This window comes from Ictidomys tridecemlineatus, chromosome 10 (genome assembly GCF_052094955.1).
Source record: "Ictidomys tridecemlineatus isolate mIctTri1 chromosome 10, mIctTri1.hap1, whole genome shotgun sequence".
Classification (NCBI taxonomy): Eukaryota; Metazoa; Chordata; class Mammalia; order Rodentia; family Sciuridae; genus Ictidomys; species Ictidomys tridecemlineatus.
This window is the reverse complement of record NC_135486.1, coordinates 50379669-50402194: the sequence shown is the minus strand read 5'-3', so window position 1 is coordinate 50402194 and position 22526 is coordinate 50379669. Positions and strand designations below refer to the sequence as shown.

At 45.8% G+C, this 22526-nt stretch overlaps 1 protein-coding gene across 4 annotated transcripts in view; it reads right to left on the bottom strand.

Moving 5' to 3' along the window:
* Cnih3 (cornichon family AMPA receptor auxiliary protein 3) overlaps positions 1 to 22526 on the bottom strand; it is a 111792-nt gene that overhangs the window by 85906 nt on the left and 3360 nt on the right. Inside the window, exon 1 of one of the 4 annotated variants that reach the window (XM_078022907.1) lies at positions 806 to 1081. The exons of 2 other annotated variants lie outside the window; for them this stretch is intronic. In XM_078022907.1, coding sequence (XP_077879033.1) covers positions 806 to 1006 — 201 coding nt within the window. In that variant the 5' untranslated portion in view covers positions 1007 to 1081. Of the gene's footprint in view, positions 1 to 805; positions 1082 to 22526 lie in introns of those variants that run through there. One more of the 4 variants, XM_040277330.2, reaches the window with a different exon arrangement.

Here is a 22526-nt window from a genome sequence, read left to right as displayed (position 1 = left end):
ATGTGTTGGATTGGTTGCCAGCCTGTGGCACTATTGGGAAATAATGGAACCTTTAAGAGATGAAGCCAGTGGGAGGAAGTGAGGTCATTGGGGGCATGTTCTTCAAGGGAATGTTGGGACCCCAACCCCTTCTTGTCTCTCTCTCTCTCTCTCTCTCTCTCTCTCTCTCTCTCTGCTTCCTGGCCACCACAAAGTGAGCAGCTTCTTCTACCACATGCTCCCTCCATGACAGGCTACCACAGGGCCAAAGGGGATGGCACCAAGAGATCAAAGACTGGAATCTCTAAAAAGAATTGCCAAAATAAACCTTTCTTCCCTTCAGTTGTTTATCTTGGGTACTTTGTTATAGCAACAAAAGGCTGACTAACACATGCCCTAAATTGAATCAGGGCCTAAACCTCACTAATCTCCATACTTTGGAAACAGGCACATTTGGGAGCATAATGGGGGGAGCAGTGCAGCCCCACCTTGACAGCAGTTGAACATGCTGGGCATTGTTGGCTTTGCATCTTCCACAGCAGACTCTGCCACAAGCGAACGATCCAGTACAGAGCTGAACAAAGAGCAAGGGCAGAGGTGGGCCAAACCAAGTCTCTCTATCACCTCCTTCTGAATTTTCCTTCTAGAACTGGGTCAGTTACTTTTGGGGTAACCAATCAATGATCAGACCTCAAAACAAGCAAGATCTCCCAAAGTAACACAGGAGGGGTGACAGAGCAAGGAGAGGCAAGGTAAAGAGGAAAGCAGAAAGAGGAGAGAAAAGGGGCAGATCAAACATGGTAAGGAGAATTGAACGTCCACATACAGTTTTTCTTGGAAAAGATGTCACTCCTTCCTGCGTATTTCTCTGCCTTTCTTGGTGGTCACTGCTCCGCAGCCCCCACCACCACTCACAGACATTCTCACCAGGACCCAGTGTTTCCATCAGCCCTACTCCACCCCACAAAGACCTCAGCCACTGTCCACCAAAGGTGCATTGGAAGTGCAGAAGCCATCGTCCTCCCATGAGCTAGCTCAGAGCAGCTGTTCACACACTGGCTGTTTGAGCAAGATTTCAGGATCAGCTTTTGCCTGGGCCTCTCCAGATTTCTCCAGACTTCTGAATTTGGAGAGGTCTCATCATTGTGCAAAACCTCGGCCCTCTAGTGGCGGTGGCTGAGCATTACAGAGCAATAGAGGAGAAAAAAAAAAAAAAAAGAGAGAGAGAGATTTATCAAATAGAGACAAGACTGCCCAGAAGAGCCACATAACTGCAGGATGAAGGACAGTCATCACTTACTGCAGCCAGGAGATACTGAAATAAGAATGGAGGAAGACAAAGCTCAATGGGCAAGTGTTACTGGGATTCTTCTCTTCTTCCTTAAAATTGTAGAATTTGTTTCAGTTCAACAAATACATCTGCTGTACACCAGGCCGACTGTGAGAGCTGAAAGGCCCCTCAGACATCAAACAGTCCTACTCCCGTTCTCTCTGATATTCTGTAGCCCATCTCCATAGCGACCACTTTGCATGTGAAATTAACCACAAGAGATTCTTAATTTCTTCCATAGGTTCAGTGGCCACTGGCATATTGAGCCTGCAGGGTCTGGCTAGGGGCCAGAGCATGGCTGAAAACAAAGCAGATTCTGGCCCCGTCTTCATGGAGCTTTCTGTCTAAGGGATCCCAAATGTCACTCAGCCTCCACAACAATTCAAACACCCCACTAGATTCTCGAGGGTTGCTGCCAACACCCACCTCCCAGTTCTGGAGCCCCCAGGATTGCTTGGCCTAGTCTGAGTTCTCTCCCAGGTGCCAAGTCCAGGCCACAGGGAGAGGACTGGCTGGCCTTCACCAAGACAAGTTTTCTCCACTCACTCACCAAACCCACGCCCCAGGACTTGCCTCCACGACTCACTTCTGTCCTGCCCGTGTCACTCCAGCCAAGCTGACTGGCCTTCAGGGCCCAACGCAGGAACAGCGTGGTTATCAAAGCCACTCTGTGGGACTGAAATTATTCACACTGCCTTTGGTTTCTCTGTTAGGTGACTTTCTCTTTCAGGGCAAAGCTTGTTTTGTTCCTTCAGGGCCCAGGATCTTTGGTGGGCATGGGATAATAACAAGTAGAACCTTGGGAACTAAAACTAAAGTATATACCCACATTCCTCAGCCACCAAGGTCACAGAAGACCTGTGGAGGTATCCAAGCTGCCTGGTTTAGCTGGCTGACACAGGTAGAAAGGATAGACCCTTTGGAACCTCAGAGGAGGACCATACTTTGACTTGTATGTTCAGCCACAATACATTTTGTATTTTTAGATGTCGGGGGCAGGGGGATGGAACCCAGGGCCTCACACATGCCAGACAAGCACTCTACCACTGAGCTACACCCCAGCCCCACAATAACTTCCCTGAAGAGCTCTCTTAGAACACTTTGCAGCTCAGAGCACCCTCAGTTCACAATATCCTGGCTTTTCCTTGGCCCAGTTCACTATCCTCTTACCTCACAGGGTCAGGCTTTCTATCTCAAGATGGAAGACCCAGTCATCTTTAGGTTTTCTGTCATCAAAGTTACTCTGATATTTGTGTGTGGTTCTAAGATGATGAGACACCAAAACTACCAGCCATATCCTGAAAAATATATCTCTTGAAACAATCACAGAGAGGTGTAGTGGCAACCCATGCTTTTGGGTCACCTGCCTGGAACCAGTTCTGGTTCAGCCATCTTGCTGTCTGTACCTACATTTTTCCATCTGAAGAATGGGTGTAGTGGTAGTACCTGAATAACAAGACACAGTCAGTATTCAACAAATTGCTACAGTTAGAATAGTACCCAATAAAGTAAGTGTTTAAGCAATACTAGCCCTTATTGGGGGATGTCTATCCAACAGCCTGGAACAGAACAGTACTGTGTGTGAAACAGTGCTACCGAGCAAATCTCTCTGTATTCAACCCACACATAACCAGCTCTCCCAAACCAGAATCCCCAGGGCAGGAGTTAACATCTGAATGTCCATGTTTCCTGGTGGTTCACAAGCTCACCAAAGTGAGCAGACCTCTGGATAAAGAGTGCCCCGAACAGAAATGCAAAGACGCAGGAGGAAGAGACCTTCAGCTTCCGCTAGTTTCACAGAGACAATTCAGTTGCTTTTCCCTCATCAATTATGCATCTTCAGTGGAGACAGAAGGAGAGGAGAGACACAACAGAAAGAAGGAACAGCAGGAAGAGCTCATCATCCTAATCACATGTGATGTACAGATGACACCTCTTCTTTACCTTGCTGGACAAAGAACACCACCCCAGGATTCTCATAATAAAAACACATTTATTTTTCTTTTAACTACCAATGGGAACCTGCAAGCTTTAGGGAATCTGGGGATGTGGTCAGAATCCCCATCATATGACAGAGATGCTAAGGAGTTAGAACATAACAAAGAACACGAGAGGAAAAAAAAGGAAATGTGTCATGGGGACAGGTGGCATCTCTGAAGTGCCGGCCATCCTTCCTTTGCAAGACGCAGCAGTGCTCAAAATAGACCCTGGAATCCAGCTGCCTGCGCAGAGGACATGCCTGTGGAGTTTGTGCTCTTAGCAACATTTTCCACTCACACCTCATCCCTGGGTTAGTTACGGGGCTGGTGGTTTCTGGCTTCCTTTGGGGCCTGGGCTGGGCTGGTGGCTGGGCTAGAAGCAAAGGCTGGAAAAATACAGACAAAATCTTGATTGTTCACTAGAAGAGTTCTCCAGAGGTGCCTCAGGGCATTGCACCTGGGTGCACAGGACAAGGAAAGCACAAGGAATAAAAGCAGAGAATCCGGAGAGGCCAGCAGGGGAAGGACGAAGGGGACGGTTCCCAGCTTGATCACACACGGTGGAGTGCAGGCGCTATCCAGGGAAATGACTGATGGGCAAGGAGTTGCCTTCCCTCACAAGGGAACCTCCTGCCCTCCCTGCAGGTCTGTCCTGCGGTGGGGCTGGACCACTTGCCATCCAGCAGGTGCCACGGCTACCCAGGCACCTCCCTAGGCACCTCCCTTCAGGGACTCTGCCACCACGCACAGCCTCAAAGACAAATCGCAGCATCTTCACATCCCAATTACACTGAAAACAAGCCTCAGAGGCCCTGGGGAATTGCACTTGCCCCTGATCAGGGAAGTAAATATAGCACATGCAAAGGAAAAGAATTCAGTGTCATCTTGGCCGAATGTCAACTCTTCCACGGAGACGTATCACCTCCACTCTTGCTCACAATCAAGTGCTCCTTCTTCCCTCGCTTTCACATCTGTTGCTTAGAAAAGAGACCACCAGTCAGCTTGCAGCCTGCTTCAAACAGCTCCTGCCCCTTGACATCTGGCCACTCGGCCATCTCTAGGGTGGTGACACACACAAAAGGAATCTCAGCAGATAGTGACAGAACTTCCCTGTCATCACCCTGACTTCTTGTCCCTGGGTTTAAAAACCACCCCCTGCCACCAATATACAAGTCTGAGGACAGCGATTTTTCATTTCTCTTGCTCCTCCACCCTTGCCCACTCTGGGTACAGACACTAATGAGCAGAGAATAGCTAGAACAGGAAGTGGGGATGCTGAGGGGTAAATAAATTATTCATTGATCATAGGAACCAAAGAGACACAAAGGGCTAGGAGAGTCTGGTAAGCTCTGAATCACCCAAGAGCACGCATGGCTTCTCCAGACGAACTTGACACCAACGTTCTTTGCAAAGAAAGGGCTTTTCTAAGCAGCGCTCTTCAAATTGCCTCTCAGGGTAACTGTTGCTGAAGGGCTCGGAGCAGTGAGGAGTTCTGAAGCTGTCAGGGCTTCTCCACAGCACCAGAGCTAGAAGGGGCTTCTGCTGTCACGGGCCCAGTCACCTTGCTTTACAGATGAGAAAAGCACCGCTCAAACAGAGGAGCACACGCCTGTGTCACGGGTGAGGGCATCCATCCAAGCATGTTGACACACAGAAGAACAGCAAGAGGAAACAGAGGGTCCCAAGATAAGCACCAGGTATCACTTCAGTGGGATTTGAAGGAGAAAGGGGACACGGGAACCCCATCCAGGTCTCAATCTCATCATCATCAGAGAGCAGGGTTCTTACATTTGAAAACCTGCTTACAGGGGAGCACTAGGCATCACCTGTCAGTTCCCCATGGAAGACAGAGCTTGAAGGTCAACAGCACTTATGGTCCCTTCCAGTCCCCTGGACGTCTGGCTGGGAAGGGAGAAGCTATTCATGAATCCATCTTCTTATTGGGGAAAGAAAATTCACAGCTCTAACAAGTAGGAGAGTTCATTTTCTGTGCAACACAGTCAGGATCGCCCCACCCTAGTGAGAGATATCTATCATCTTGAGGATGTCAGGAAGCCCCAAGTCAAATGGGAATCTGGTATGTAAGAAGCAAATTATGAAAAAACTTCCTGAACGAGGAGAGAAATTAGAAATAATGGATTGTTGGAAAACAGAAATGCAAATGAAGGAAATAATGACATGCTAAAGGTACAGACGTGGGACCAAATTGTACAAGGTGATGAACTTTATTTAATATGGGATCTGGGAAAAGGATAATGAGGGAAAAAGACAGGAAGACCTATGGAATGTGAGAGATGCCCTGGATGATGCTTCCTGAAGCTTCCAAATGCTGCTGCCTGTTCAAATCACTTGGGAGCTAATGATTCAGGGTCCTTGACCCAATCAAGGCCTAAGAAATGATGTCTACGGACCATTCGGCTATGAGGACCACTAACCATGACACCTCTCCTTTACAGAGCAGGGAACCGAGGCCCAGTAAGTTGGAGCAGGGCTGGTCAAATCAGGATAAGACAAACCAGAGGGAGGTTCTGCAGCCTAAATTCAGAATATCATGCCTAACACAACATGGGAAATCAAAGAAGTCACTGGACTGACAGGACATGTATCCTGGTGAGCTGGGCTCAGAGGTGGTCTTCATTTTGCAGAGTTTCTGGGAGGTCCCTGAAAAGGGTTAAACCTATTCAGCCTGACAGCAAGCTGCATCAACCTTCTGTCCACGTCCTTTGCACCTCGGGAACCTCGTCCCCAACTCAACTCCTCACCAGCATCTTCTGCCAACACTGCCTTTCACCCATAACATCTCTCAGATGTTCTCAGAGAACCCGGCATCCCCTGGGCAGACTGTGAAGCCTTCCAAAGGTAGATCAGATGCTCAGGAGCTCAGAGTCTAAGGTGCACTAGGTAGGCTAGCACTGCCCAGGCCCCAGTGTGTTGGCACCTTCCCACCAGCACGGCTGTTCTTCCAGATCTCATGATGTGGGCCTTTTCTTTCCTTAATTGTGAGGGCAGGAAATCTTTAGTTGTGCTCAAAAGCAGGGTTTCTATCTTGGAGACTGTATAAACAGGAAATGATACTTGCTTAATTTTTCTTTCTTCTTCATCCATTTGAGAAACATTGAAGCCACCAGCAAATCTGACTGTCCTCCACAAGGGGAGGGTCACAGGTGCCGCTGGCAGAGAGGGGAGTCAGAGGAAATAGGGGTGCAGAAGGAGAATGTCCACGGACCACAGGGATCACAGATAGGCTAGAAAGGGCCTCTGAGGGACCACCAGAGAACACAGCACCCCAGCTCTATTGGCTGAGAGGTTGGTGATGACACAATGGCAATGTGAGTGATAAGACCCCAACTGACCACTTGGTGACAAGCCAACCATGACCTCGAACATGACCTTGCACAGGATCACCTGTCCTTTAACATTGCACTGAGTCAGATGACACTATGACACAGGGGGAAAGGGTGTGGCTTCCTTGATGATTTATAAAGACCTTCTAAAGGGGTGGGTGGCAGGTTAAGCCAGTCCTGCAAATGCATGACCTTCAGGCCCTACATGAAAACTGTCAAGGCAGGAGAGAAGGTGACACCCAACTCAGAATCTGGGAGAGGGAAGCAACTGTTTCGCCCCTTGCTTGAGAGTTACAGTCATTACAACTTAGGGAAAGGTGAACAGGCTTGTCATGTCCTGTGGTTTGGAGCCACACAACCCAGGTGTAGCATGTTCTCTGTCTCAAAACTCTGAATGAAGACTACAAGTATGTATGAGCCCTTTTGGATGGAAACCTGTTCAGAGAGAAAGCATCTCTCAGAAGTAATTAGATGAGATAGATAAATAGATAGATAGATAGATAGATAATAAATAGATAGAATAAATAAATGAAGCATTTAGAACAACCCTGTAATTAACATCTTCCCTGAAGCTATGCGCTACCTTCAGCATAGAGATTGGCCAAATATCCTATGCCTACCTGTTTTTGTCGTTCAATTTTCTCGTTCTCTTTAGCCCACATACAAAACAAACCAATGTCACAAAATCCAATTATGAGTTGAGGAGAAAGGAGGAATACTCGGTACACCCAACTGTCAAGATCAAGTAGACACATTGGGACTCTTAATTTATGTTGCTATAAAACACAATAGGTTGGGTTGTCTGATGGAAACACCTGGTACTGGAAGAAGAACACTGATCTGGGAATTAAGGGAACTGAGAGTTCCCTTCTGGGTTCTGCCCTAAATGGGCTGTAACCTTAGCCAAGTCACTTTACCCCTGAGGTTAAAGTACGTTCATTTCCAAATGGGAAGATAGAGCCAGATGATGGTAGAGGTCAAGATTCTGGGACTGTACGACTGTATTACTCTATTCCCTTTCTTCAGTGTCAAAACAGCAAATAGTAAACCAACCATGCTCCATTACTGGAAGGATGCTGGAAGCTGGGCCTGGTGGGCCCATGGGGAGCAATCTACACATGCCTGGCCAGGGGGCAGCCATAGCTGCTCCTGGTGGAGCCCTTGATCCCAAAGTTTTTACTGTCTTGTGTTTTGGTGCATTGTACTGATTTTTTTTTTTTATTGCACAAAATGTTCCACTTGGTGTTCTGACTTAAAAAAGGGAAAACTGAAGGAGTAAGCGGACTAAGAAATGGTTGTTTATGTTGTGGGCAGTGGGCAGCCGGCAGCTGTCTATGCTAGGTGATCTGGGTCAGCATTCCCATCCCAGACCCAGGCACTTTATCGTTCACCCTGTAGCTCAGCAGAATGCACTTTCTGAAAAGGCCAGGCTGTTTCTAGAGTCTTTTCTCTCTTGGCTCTAATCATCTTGCCACACCAAACTTCCTCTGGCTCCTTCATACCCCTCCTAGATTGGCAAGGAAGAACTGATTTTAATGAAGGTGCCAGGGAGCAGACAGCAGAGCTCTGAGCCATAACATCACCTCTCCCCTCGGGACACAACTGACACTGCCTCCCATTTACAGAGCAAAATAACTTCCTCCATACGGTGGCGGAAGTTGCCAACTTTGCTAATTATAAGACAGTAGCCCCTGTGGGAATGCAGGAAAACATACCAAGTGGTACAGACAGCGCTCCTTGTCCCTGGCTCTGTGCAAAGTAGGGAACTGAAACTGAGCACATCTGCTCTGCACAGGCTACATGGGGGGCCATGGTGGGGTCAGAGGCAGGGGTTTATGGTCCAAAGAGGAAGCTAACAAGAAGGGGAAAAGGAAAAGCTAAGTTTCACTTGACCATTTGTCTTCCAGAATTTGGGGCTGAATGGGCTGGGGGACACCAAAACTGGTAAGAAAACTTTTTTCTTATTCTTTTTTTTTAAGTTGTTGATGGACCTTTATTTTATTCATTTATTTATATGTGATGCTGAAAATCGAACCCAGTGCCTCACACATATAAGGCAAGCCCTCTATCACTGAGCCATGATCCCAGCCCCCTTTCTTATTCTTGACTCACACGATGGTTGCTGTTTTCATCTAAGTGACCAGGTGTTTTGCTTAAGAACTGGGAAGCCCTCAATCCAAGTGGACTCCAAAACCTGAAGGCCCAGAAGGAAAGACGTGTACTGCTAGGGTTTGGATAGGAGGTGTCCCCCAAAGCTCCTGTTACTGCAGGAATATTCAGAGGTGAAACGATTGGATTGACAGCTGAACCTAATCAGTCCATCCTAGTTTGAATGAATGGATTGAGTGGTAGCTGAAGGGAAGTGGGACATGGCTGGAGGAGGTGGGTCACAGGGGTCATTCTGTAGAAAGGTTCATCTTCCCATAGTCCCTTCTCTTCATTTCTCTCTCCTCCCCACCACCTCTCTCTCTCTCTCTCTCTCTCTCTCTCTCTCTCTCTCTCTCTCTCTCTCTCTCTCTCTCTCTCTCTCTCTCTCTCTCCACCCCGCCCCCACATCGCACTTTCTTTCCCTATCCACCCCCACCTGCCTCTTCCTGCTTCCTGACCCTGCCTGCCTTGATTGAAGCAGCTTTCCTGCACTGGGCCCTTCTGCCATGATGTGCCGCCTCACCTTGGGACCAGAGCACTGGACTAAGACCTCTGAAACCGTGAACCCCAAATAAACCTTTTCTCTCCTAAGTTATTTTGTCAGGTATTTAGTCACAGCAACACAAAAACGGACTACAGAACATGCAAAAGTGGGCCTCACTGCCTCCACAGCCAGGAAGTTTTAATGATGAGAAGTTGGAAACCGTACACTGAGGGGCCGAGGGCCATCATTGCCTTATGGGGAATCATAGTCAGGGCCACCAGTCCAGTAAATCAGTCCTCCTGGCCAGATCATAGCTGGTTATCAAGTGAAGAATGAAGATATTAAATAAGTTTTTTTTTTTCTGCCACTCATGTGAGTGTTGAACATCAAAGGGCAACAAGAGGTTCACCTTGGCTTTAGAGAAAAGCTTTTCTCTACATATAGATGAGGTAACAGCCTAAAAAAGTTAAACCAAAGAGCCCAGGGAGTGACTACCTGGCACTTCCTGGTCACCACCTCTATGCCCCATTCCAACACCAGCCTGATTTTCTCTGGAGAGTTCTCTCTTCTCCTTTAAATGTTGCTGGGAGGGTAACCCAGTGGCCTCTCCTTCCACTGGGGAAGCCACCAGGGGGGCCTGCGGATCCTGCCATACTTAGCCACTGGGTGGCACCAACCTGTACGACTCTCTCCTTCAGGGGTGATGCAAGGGCAGAGACTAAATCTAGTTATTCTGTTGTTTTGAGTCTAATTTCTAGACTTTGGTCCATTCTGTAAGCACTCTGCTTCCCTTTCTGGAAATCCTTTTCCTTTTTTTTTTTCTTAAGGAGGCTGGGCTGATTTCATTTCTAAGAACCCTAATTGATACATTCCCTACACAGAATCCTGATCTTAAATACCCAGAGAGGAAAAGAAAAAAACACAATAAGAGGAAAAGAAGCAAGAGATGCAGGTATCGAGCACTGGAAGAATCAGAGAATTCCAGAACTGGATAGGAGCGTAGAGACCACTCTGTCCAGCTCCTTCATCTCACACACAAGAAAACAAAGACCCAGGAGGACTGGGGTTGTGCCTCAGTGGTAAAGCACTCGCCTTGCATGTGGAAGGCACTGGATTTGATTCTCAGCACCACATGAAAATAAAATGTCCATCTATAACTAAAAATAGACATTAAAAAGAAAGACCCAGGAGATGCAGACTTGGCTAAAGCCATGAGGAGCTTTGCTGAGAGTGCCCCATTAGCCACCAGTCCCTTTCCAGGGCACGACTTTTGGTTCTAAAACTGCCAATCAATGAGAGAAAAGGATGTCAAGATGGAATACATTTTCCGCCAGTCAGCACATATGCTTTGTTGGCCTCAGTTCAATTCCCTGTCACTCTCCAGAAATGCCAAGAAAAATTATCCCAGGCTAAGTCACGGTCCAGAAATGACGGAGTGGCTTTAAGTTCTACCGCATCTGGTTCATATCCAAGCTCCAGATAATGATTCTGCTTGCTCTAAGAGACCATCTCTCCCCACCCACCGCCATTTACACACACCATCTCCGTGGCTTTTACAATCCGTCCCCCGTCTTACTTCCCACTCATGAAACAGCCAACGCCAGCTTGATGGCACCACAATTCAAAACCCCCATCGAATAAGGACTTCCACTCCCCACCCAATGGCCTGCTGATGACATAGGACAATGAGAACAAAGAAGGCCTGCTCAAGATTTCAGGCAGCCCATGGACTCACTGTAGCAGAATGTAACCTGTACCAGGTCCCAGTGTCCAGAGAGAAAGGAAAGAAATGGGAAACAGGGTCATCCAGAGATGGGTTCAGTATGGAATCTGGAAACTGTTGGCACAAATGGATTCTCTTGGGCCTGGTCACTGTGCCGGTTTACAGTCTGTAGAACCTCTACAGGGTACACAGAGGCACCAACATCACCTTCAGGTCCACATGCACTCACATTCAAACTGGATCCCTGTTTGTGACACTCTTGAGAACAGGTCATTTGGGGGTCTTCTGCGGTGCAAAGTAGTACCTCCAGAGCCCAACTCCCCACACAGCAATCCCCTAAAATCCTGGCCCTAGACTCCTCAATCCCTGTTTCCCAAATCTTGGCATTCCAAGTGACTAGCTAACTATTTTAACTATTTCCGTACCCACAACCTTTAAAAGCAGTTGCTAATTTCTTTCCTGAATAAGGTTCACAGAACTCATTTAAATAATTTTTTTAATCCAAGATACAAATGTCTCTATTATATAGGGGGCCATCTGGGCTGCCACCACTAGCTGGCTATGTTGCTATCAACTCTTTTTTTAGAGTTCATGAATCAGTTGCCAATAAGAAAAAAAAAAAAGAAGAAGAAGAAGAAGAAATTAGTGCCAAGACTCTGCTTCCTCCCCTGCATTTTTCCCCAGCAGGAGAACTGGATCCTATAGTCAAAATGGACCATGTGAACACAAAAACAGAAAAGATACCTACGACTGATGCTCTGGAAATGTCAGCCCACGGTTCTAGACGCCATGGAGGTGGGAGGTGGTAGCAACTTACTTCCCAGCCTGGGAGCCCACCAGCTGGGCTAAGTAACACTGTGCAGTCTCCGACAGATCTAAGACACATGCACAGGAGAAGGAATAAAAGGAGGTCAAGGCAAGGAAGAAAAAAGAAATGACAGAAAGGGAGAAAGAGATTGAAATAGAAAGCCAAGGCCTGGAGTCCCTAATTCCAGGACTCACCAATAACCACAGACTTCTACTGAACCAGCCACAGCCCAGAGGACCTGGGGGGCCACCATGGGGAGCTGAACTCTGGGCATGACATTGCTGGATAGAGAAGGGCAATGATACAAACAGGAAGCCATTTACACACTCCATCTCCGTGGGTCTTTTCTCCCTGGGAGGAAAGGGGTCCAAAGAAAGGGGATCAGGGGTTCATTCAGTCATACCCACATCCTGAGCAAGAACACTTTTATGTATGCTGCAAAGGATCAGCTCCATTACAGCTGAACAGCCGCCTAAAAGGGCAGTTTTAGGTGCTGGTCACACTCAGGGACAGATACCATGCAGATAGAGGCCGGAGCTCTTAGCTGCAAGCCTCTGGGTGCTGAGAGGCAAACGCTGGTTGAGCAAATGAATGTGGCTGATTGCTCCTGCTGAGACACTCAACCCAAACTGTGGTGACAGCAATGAGTCCATAAGGCTTCCCTACCTTCCATCCCCCACAACCCACCTTTATCCCAGGAGAGGGGAGAAAAACAGGGTAAGCGTGGGATTTACATGGCTATGAATTTTTTGTGTGTGTGGTGGTAGTATTCGTGTGTGTGTGTGTGTGTGTGTGTGTGTCTAAGAAAGAGAAAAAAAATTACCTTTTACAAATCTGCATTTTATTTTTAAAAGCTACTTTTGTGACTTAAGACAGCTTAAAGAAACTAGAAATGAAGTCATCCTCTAATCTGTCTCCCAGCAAGCTGACAACCTGCTTCATTCCCTTGTTCCAAACAGTCCTCAGTTCAGGGGCAAAAAATGGAAGTGTGAACCTTTGGCTCCTCTGTAGCCCACATAAGAATGCCTGGCCCACCCCTGACGGCCAAGGACATACTAGACCTCTGCACTGATTTGAGATCCAAAATGCAAATTAGGTTTTAATAAATAATAAAACAAATTCTTTGGCAAGATATTCTTTTTTTTTCCCCCAACCAGGGATTAAATCCAGGTGCACTTAACCACTGACCTACTTCCTCAGCTTAAGTTGCTGAAGCTAGCTTTGAACTTGTGTTCCTCCTGCCTCAGCCTTCTGAGCTGCTGAGATTATAGGTGGGCACCACCATGCTCTGCACCCTTTATTCTTAATAGCAGGTACATTTCTCAGTTCTTACACACCCCGAATGCTCTCAGCCCTAAAATTATGGAAAACTGCTAAATCTCTGCCTGATGAAATTCCCTGGCAAAGCCCAAGAGTTGTCTTTGGTAAAATCTCCCTTTAAGGACCATTTATAACTTCTGACAACTAGAGTGTAATGCTAAGACTTAAAGATTCTGTTTTATTCACTTAAAAGATTTCACGATTCCAAGCAATGTAACAAAACAGACCAGATACAAGCAAATGTCTAATTCTGAAATGTCTGAGGCATCCTAGAGAGGAAGGCTAACGAGGTAGCACCTGCCAAGGGCCAGAGGGTCGAGAAAAAGGAGAGTGGGTGAAACAGAGACTGAGGACCAAGAGAGCGTCTGCTTGTATAATTAGAAGAGCCACAAAAAAAAAAAAAAAAAAAAAAAGTTAAACATAGAATTACCATTTGATCTTGCACTTCTACCTCTGGGTATTACACAAAAGAAGAGGTAGCAGGACCTCAACAGGTGTGTGTCTATCATGTTTGTAACACCATCATTCACACTGGCCAAAAGATGAAAGTAACTCAAGTGTATTTAGTCAGGGTTCTCCAGAGAAACAGAACCAATAGAATACTATAATTATTGTGCTCTGTGCGTGTAAACTTATATTTATATATAATTATGAGGGGAGTTATTGGATTGGGCTACATGATCAGAGGCTGAATAGTCCCACCACAACCGTCTGCAGCCTGGAGAGCCAAGGAAACCAGTAGCTGCTCGGTCCAAGAGCTTGGAAGCCCCAGGGAAAACAGGGAACGATGATGCAGCCCTAGTCTGAAGATATGACTTGGAAGCCTCCTGGAAAGTCACTGGTACAAGTTCACATTCAAAGGCTGAAGAATCCAGAGTTTGAGATCCATGGCCAATGGCAGCAGCAAAAAGAAAGAAAATGCATCTGTTCAAGAAGAGTTGAGCATACACATGTGCAAGTTTCTCCCTTTTTCCAGTTTTGGTTCCATTTGAGCCCCCAGGCTATAGTTGGTGCTATTCCCTATTCAGGGCAGGTCTTCCACTCACTGACCCAAATGCCAATCATCTCTGGGAACACTCTTAAAGACCCATCCATAGGAGTGATTTACCAATTTTCTAGCATCTCTATAGACACACCCGTAAGCATGAAATAAACCATACATAGAAGGAAAAATACGGTGCAATTCCATTTATATACGGTATCTAGTGTAGTCAAATTCACAGAAAGTAAAATGGCAGTTGCCAGTGCTGAAGGGAAATGGGAAATTATTGTTTCATGGGGACAGAGCTTCAGTCTGGGAAGATGAAAACATTTTGGAAATTGGTGGTGGTAACGGCTGCACAACACCTCAAAGTACCTAACGTCGCTGAAACTTGATAATTGTGAAGACAGGGGTAGTGGTAAAGCACTCACCTCACACGTGTGAGGCAATGGGTTCAATCCTCAGCACCACATAAAATAAAATAAAGGTATATGGTGTCCATCTACCTAGAAATATATTCTTTTTAAATTGTGAAGACAGTTAATTAATGTCATGTTATACACACTTTGGCACATTAAAATCAATCCATTAAAAATTAATGGAGGGAGAGAGAGCTCAATATAGAAACCTCAGGACTAGGTAAGATCCCTTTCTCTTGCCACAGGAACTCAGAAAAAAAAAATGAGCAAAGGATAGCAGCACAATAGAATGACAGAAAACGGGTGACAAGATAGCCTGAGTCTAGACCTGGACTAGATTAATTAAATGATGGGGGCTGAGCGGAATTACATACTGAATTAGTGGCTGTCCAAGTTCTAGAGACAAAGGTAAAATAGCCAGTCCTTGTCCTTTAATATGCCTGCATGTGACTGAGGCCCTTACCAACCCTTCAGCCACTGGAATTTAATTTTTAAGACACTGGCCTCAGAGAGTCATTGGTGATGGAAGGTTCTGGTCTCAAAGCCCCCATTACAGGCAGGAGTGCCAAGGCCTGAAGTGACAGCCACAGCCCACAGAGAGCCCTGGAAGGAGAAGTCACTATCACTGACAATGGCATCCTGGGCCTCTGAGCCTCACATCAGACTGACACATGGGTTGACTCTCCTTCCGTAGTCACAAGGAGGGTGGCAAAAGCAGTTCTCCACTGCCAAGAGTCACGGTGCACACAGTACCTTGCCAGACAGCCTGCCCCAGCAGGGCCAGTTGCCAGACACTGCTCCTGCCGGGGGCCACCACTGTCCCCAAAGCTACAGCCTCCCTCTTTTCTTTGGAGGAATGAGACCCATAGCTTGTGGGTTCATAAACCAAATGAAGCTGCCAAAGAGGTGACTTTCACTCCTTTCATGGGCAATCTGAGAGCAGCCAGTCATCAGTCAGCCAAGTGCTCAGCATGCAGTCACCATGTCCCCTAAATTCCATCAATGCATAAATTGGACCATATGGACCCTGCTTTCCATCAGCTTCCACTTCACTTAGAGAGCTCAGGGGCATGCTTAGGAACGTGCATGGGGAATGCAGGTTCAATGTGTAGAAGTGCAGGTGAGCTGCACAGGCTTGTCATGTCATAGGAGCTTGCGACAGGCTAAAATGAGCAGTTGCTAATAATGTGATTAGAGCTATCCAGTGAAAGAATGAGGAGAATTTAGGTCCAAGGTGAAGACGATTTTCCTTTTGGCAAGAGGAATAGACCAACATACCCAAGGGGAAATAAAGTCTACCTATGATACTGGGACCAGAGATAGAGAATAACAGAAGATTGACTACAAGAGTAGGTTGATGCTGCAATGCAGTTGGCCTCCAACCCCCAACTGAGGGTTTGGACATTATCCTACAGGCAATTTCATCAACCCCATGATACCCAAGCTTAGTCCCCAATCCCCATGCACTGTAGCAGCCTCATCCTTATCAAGATTCTCAAGTCTTTTAATGCCTTCGACACCGGCAGTGCACACAGAAATATTGGTGGCCTCATTACAGTCTGTCAACCTGCTCTTGATTCAGATATCTTTTTTTAGTTGTTTAACATTTTGGCTATATTTTAGCATATGCAAGAAAGTCTCATGTTTGCCTCTCTTTCTTTGCCAAATTAAAAATATTTGCCAGCCTCCTCATTAAGTTTTGCATTGGTATCAGAGAACTATTCAGGATTGTTGTGACCAGGTAAGTCTGTTTAACTATTCATTTGGGTTAGTTACAGTATATTAGCCAGAGCCTGAATTTATTTATTCTATAACTCTCCAACCATCAAACCACCCCTGTGGCTACACACGAGGGCAGCAGTTCCTGTCCTCTGCAAGCATATGGTCTAAGCACAGACACAAATACAATTATATGTGACCAGTGCAACCATGGGATGCAAACTAGGGGACAGGTGACATGGACAGGGGCTCAGATATCAAAGGAGGGTGGAGCTTCCTAGGTGACGTAAGACTAGAGCAGAATCAGTTCAAGTAAAAAATAAAATTAAAAAAGGGCTGGGCAGATAGCATTCCTGGGAAAGAGAAGAGCCCACTTGGGAACTACCTGGAATACAGAAGAGGTCAAATGAGGCTAAGAGCTAACTGGGACTTGGTCCTGCCAGCCCTCTAACCTTAGTAGGAAGTTAGAAATTTCAGTCTGGGAATGATGTGCAGAGATTCTTTCAGTAAGATCTCTCTCCATGGTTATGAGGTTGGTGAGATGATAACCAAAGAACCCAATTTATAAAGGATTATAATCTGAGAAAGAACAAATGGGAGCCTGAACCAAGGCATGGCCATGAGGCATGGAGACAGATAGGACTAGTGCTCTAGTCTGGATGATGACCATCTCCCAAAGGTCCAAGTGTTAAAGGCTTGGTCCCCAGCTTGGCACTGTGGGGAGGTGGTGATGCCTTTAGAAGGGAAGTCATTAGTCAGTATGGCATGCCCTCAAAGGAAACTGTACAATCCCAGTCTCTCATTCTTCCTCCTTTTTGCTTCCTGGCTGATCAGGTGAGCTGTTTTGCTCCATCACCTGGTCCCACCACGGTGTGCTGCCTAGAGAAAGGCCCAAGGCCATATGGGGCCACTGGACCATGGACTGGAACCTTCAGAACCATAAACCAAAATAAACCTTTTCTCTTCATAAGTTCAGTATCTCAGATGTTTTGTTATAACAACAGAAATTGACTAATGCTACTGCTAACTAGGGAAAAATTGCACAGACAGAACAGAGAGAGTCTCTAGGTGAGAAGTAGATCCCCAGAGACTACAAGCAAGTTCAGTGTGGAACCAACTGTGGGGGTTGGGGTACATCCATGTTGGAGACTGTTCTCTAGGAGGCAGAAGAAAAGAAAAACCATCAAGGCAAAATGCTCAGAAATGGGCAAGGAACACAGGAGCAGGATCCCAGGAACAAAAGGGAGACACAGGAGGACCTGGACAACAGGGTCAAAGCCACAGACAGATCCATTCAAGATGCGCACTAACTGATACCTGAAGTTTGCCCAGCAGAAGGATGCTGGTGCCCTTGTGAAGCACAGGAGTCAGAAATGAAAGGTACCTTAGAGAAATAGATAAGTACACGTGGGAAATACTGGTATTTGACCAGTTCTAGGTGGTGGATGCAGAAGGCTTGGTTACATGATTATTCCCCACAGTCATCCAAGTCTCCTGGAAGAATATAAAGAGGGAATAGGAGGCAGGATGTGGCAAAACCTGAGGGACTGAGCAGCATCAGGAGCCTGGGGGACAAAGGGCTTGTCTTTAAGCTCAGAGACACTGGCTGATGGGGGAGAGAGGACCGATGAAGGGCAGGAGCTAAAGACACAGGAGGCAGGGAAAAGTGATGGAGCATTGTCCCAAGAGGAATTAGCCTCAGGCAGGGAGACACCACTGCCTTTTCTAAGTCTGGAAAAGAAAGAGAAATGATTTGGAACATAATTGGAGAAGTTCAGGGAAGGGCAGGTGCTGTGGTTTGACTATTGTCCCCAAAACTCTTGTTGACATTTAAGCCATCATGATGGGAGTAAGAAGTATTAAGAGGAAAGACTTTTAGGAAGTGATTAGGCAATGGGGCACCACCCTCATGAATTGATTCAGTCTGTTATCATGGGACGAAATTAGTTATCGTGGGAATGGTTATAAAAAGGAGTAGTTTGGGCCCCTCTTGCTCTCCCACACACAATCTCTCATCATGCAATGCCCTCCTCCATGTTGTGAAGCAGCAACAAAGCCCTCAACCAGATGCAGCTCCTCAATCTTGGACCTCTAAGTCTCTAGAACTGTGAGCCAAATAAACTTCTTTTGTTTGTAAATTACCCAGCCCATGGGATTCTGTTATAGCAGCAGAAAACAGACTAAAACAGCAGGGTAGTGAAGTGTCCCTGTCTGATAACCTATCTTCTCCAAGAGTTGGAGGTGGAGTCATCTGCTCAGAGGAGGATGGGGAGGGGATCTTGGGGAGCTTCTGGGGCTCTAAGAAAATGACAAAGATCCAGAAGGGAATAATGGAAGCTGGAGAAACTGATCTATAACATGCTGGTGCGTTATGATCGCAGTGCCAACGGCCAGCTGAGGTTGAACTATGCTTTCACCTGGGCACCAGAGGCTCTCAGGCAGCTGGGGTGAGAGCAGAGGGGGAAAGGAGTGAATTTCTGTGATTTATGGCTTCTAGGGTGGGAGCAACAGGGGACAGGGGGCAGAGCAGTTGAGAGCAGCAGTAAGAGCCTAGTGGACGATGAGCTCTGACAGCATCAAGGAAGAACAAAACAGAATCCTCGAGAAGAAAGGAAAAGGTGCAGTCAAAACAAGGGCAAAGGGCAGAGGCAGCGAAGCAGGGGAGTGAGTGACTGGGGCTCACCGTGGAAAGGCAGGGTCAGGCTGTGATGAGGGGCTGCAGAACTGCAGGAGAGCCAGTAATCGCTGAGATGGGTCAGGTCACCAACAGCACCTAGGACGATGCCCAAGAACCAGGGTGTGACTGTGAACAGGTGCAGAGTCCCTGGTGGATTCCCACAGAGGCAGATGATGGTGACAAGGAAGAGTGATAAGAGGACTATCCAGAGAACACACTACAAGAGATTGAAGCCACGGCGGGATTTGTTTGCAGACTGGCTGGGAAGAAAATCAGGAGCAGAAAACAAGTTCAGAGAAAAAAATCACAGAACCATGTGAAAGGTGGTGGCAGACCAACAGGGTGGACAGGACAGCGGTGATGTCAGGCCCAGCTTTAGGGTTGGTATAGGTGGAAGTTCTAATTACCTGGCCACGGCTTACAACACTCACTGCCTTTTGGCTGTGTTCAGAGACTCTAAAGTCAAAGAGAAGTTGCTTTGGTGCCTCTGCAACATCCCACGCTAATAAGGCCTGGAAACCTCACCAAATGGTTGGGATGGAGCCCAGTGCTGGCTTGTTTCACATGATCTCTGAATCCTACATCCTCTCTTCTCTTTCAACATGACTATGATGGAAACACAATGGTGACCTTGGTCTTCTTTCCCAGGGTCAGTTACAGAAAATGGCCAGCCAATATCCCAACGCAAGTGAGGGTAAGGTGACTATCAATACAGACATTACACCTTAAAGGAGGTGCTGTGCAGGTACGGCCAGCACCTCTCCCCAAACTGTCCACCTGAGGGAAAACTCACTCCACTGCCATCAAGGAGAACCCTGTACCCACTGGTATTGGCCATTCTTCTTTGCAGCAATTATAGCTTCTAAAGTTTCAAAGTGTCAGGGGACAGAGAAAAATGCTTGTGCCCAGGGGCTGGGGTTGTGGATCAATGGTAGAGTGCTTGCCTAGCATGTGTGAGGCACTGGGTTCGATCCTCAGCACCACATATAAATAAATAAAGAATAAAAGTACATCAACAAGTAAAAAATAATTTAAAAATTTAAAAAAAAAATGTTTGTGCCCAAACTTCTTAGGAAGTAGTCCCTGAGAACTGGCCAGAAGCCAAATCAGATGTGAGTTACTATTTCTGCCAGAAAAGTACTTATCAAGAAGGGCTCAAGAATTTGTTCTACAAGTATTTACCAGGCATCTTGTACATGTCAGGCACTGTTCTGGGCTCTGAAGAAACATGGATGAAGCAGCAAAGGTCCCTACTCTCCTGGACCTTCCTCCCCTCTCTAGCTGTGAGGAGATAAAGAAGGATAGGGCTGGGAGTGACAGGAGAGGGGGGCAGAACAGGCTGGAGTTGCAGACATCACTTCTGAAGGTGGGATGGCGGTGGTGCAAACAGAACAAAAAGAGGAGGCCTGGCAAAGAGCTGAGAACCCCATCTGAGTAGGTCAAAGTAGTGTTTTTAAAAAGAAGGCTATTGGGTGACCCTTATTGGGTACCCTCTCACCTACAGAAGTTCTGTTGCTATTCACACTTGAATAAGTCTTAATCTTACATTCGTGAAAAGAAGGAAGGAAGGAAGGAAGGAAGGAAGGAAGGAAGGAAGGAAGGAAGGAAGGAAGGAAGGAAGGAAGAAAAAGGAAGGAAGGAAGGAAGGAAAGAGGGAGGCTACAGTCAACCCCAAGCATCCTACTATTACACATAAACCCATTTTTATTTCCAGATGGATAATTTTGAGATACTGAACCATTTACTTCGTTCCCAGAAGCTACATCTGTGACAGGCCAGAAATGACCAAAAAGTTATGCCATAAGACATTCTGTCTAGCAAGACGGTCTTTCCATAAACATGTATTTGTTATCATCTTTCAGGATCCATTAAAACTGTCCAAGGGCAGATCAGATGCTGCTGTGAATCCATAGAAACTTCAAGATGACATAATGGATCAAATCTTTCTAGGGAATATTATTGGGAATTTTATTTGTAAATAGTCAAAACTCAGACAATTTATATAAGAGTGCCTCCATATACTAAAAAAAATATTTTAAAAACTAAAAACCTAAAATAAACAGTAATGAATCTTTGATCTTTTAAAGAATGGCTTCATCTATGTTTATGTAATGAGACACTCTGCAAACAGGCTCCACCAAGCTGGAGCTAAGAAGATTCCTGTGAGTAAACACTGTTCATTTCATTTTGGCTGAAAACAGACAACACTTCACATCTGAAACCCTTTAGAACACTTGTTTTCGTTCTAAACATTCACATGCAATTTTTTAAATTACGCAAAAGATGTTTAATCCTTTCTGGATGGTAGGAGTAATAGTGATTTTGTTTCATTATATATCATTGTATTTTCAAAATTTGAGGCAATGAACCTGTATAATTTTATAGGCAAAAGCCTAATTTTCCTAAAAAAAAAAAAGAAAAAGAATATCTGATTTAAAAAAAAAAGGAATATATAGTGCTTAGTCTTGTTATAATTCCAATCAGAAATTCCAACTCTAAAATTTAATTAATTCAGGGGGAAAAAAGTAAGCCTTTAACCCAAAACAAAAAGTGACTACAGTTGGAAAAAAGACGTGAACCTAAGAGTCTCACAGACTCTGTTTAAATCCCAGCTCCAATACTTAGCAACTGTGCCACCTTGGGCAAGTGTCATTTCTCTGATCCATCATCCCTCATTTGTGAAATGTCAATTGTGAGGACTAAGGATTGCCTAGGAGGTAGGCAAAACCATGCGGGGGAAAAAAGATTATTCTGCTTCTTCCAAATAAAACAGATGTACTCAAAGATGGTGGCAGATTTGAAATAATTTCATTTGAAAACAAACACAGATAAATTTTCAAGAAAAAAATAAGTCTTAAATGTACTTATGGCTGGCTTCATCCATCCTTGCTTCTAGATTTCCAGTGGGAAGAAGGGAGAGGTAGACAATTGTAGATACATCTAAGAGGGCCTCTATAAAGTGTAGGGCAGAGGTTGGATAAACAACATCCATTATTGCTCCTAAGTAGGTACATGCAAATAAGCAAGAAAATTCTTTCACCTTCCTATTGTACAGTTCAAGTATGGGAGTGGGGAAAGCTTTCCAAATGTTGTATATTACATGTCCAACTCTACTTGGGGTGTCAGTAGGCTGAACAATTGATAGAGCTCATCACAGTTATTCTTTACACAAGAGATGTGTAAAGAATATAAGAAGCAGGGCATGGTGAGGCACACCTGTAATACCAGCGGCTCAGGAGGTTGAGACAAGAGGATCTCAAGTTCAAAGCCAGCCTCAGCAACAGTGAGGCTCTAACCAGCCTCAGTGAGACCCTGTCTCTAAATAAAACACAAAATAGGGCTAGGGATGTGACTCAGTGGTCAAGTGCCCCTGAGTTCAATCCTCGGTACCAAAAAAAAAAAAAAAGAATATAAGAAGCTGGAGAGAAGATAAACACACAGTCCAACATAGAATCAACTCTCCTAAATTTTGGTTGAAATCACCACTGTATAACCAACATCCACAAACATGTAATGTGTGCCCAAAAATCAACATGTCTCTGACTTCCTCTTTCAGTGTTCAGGAACCAAATCAGCGCAGTAAGGTTTGAGTTGTTTTATTTACAGAGAAGGGA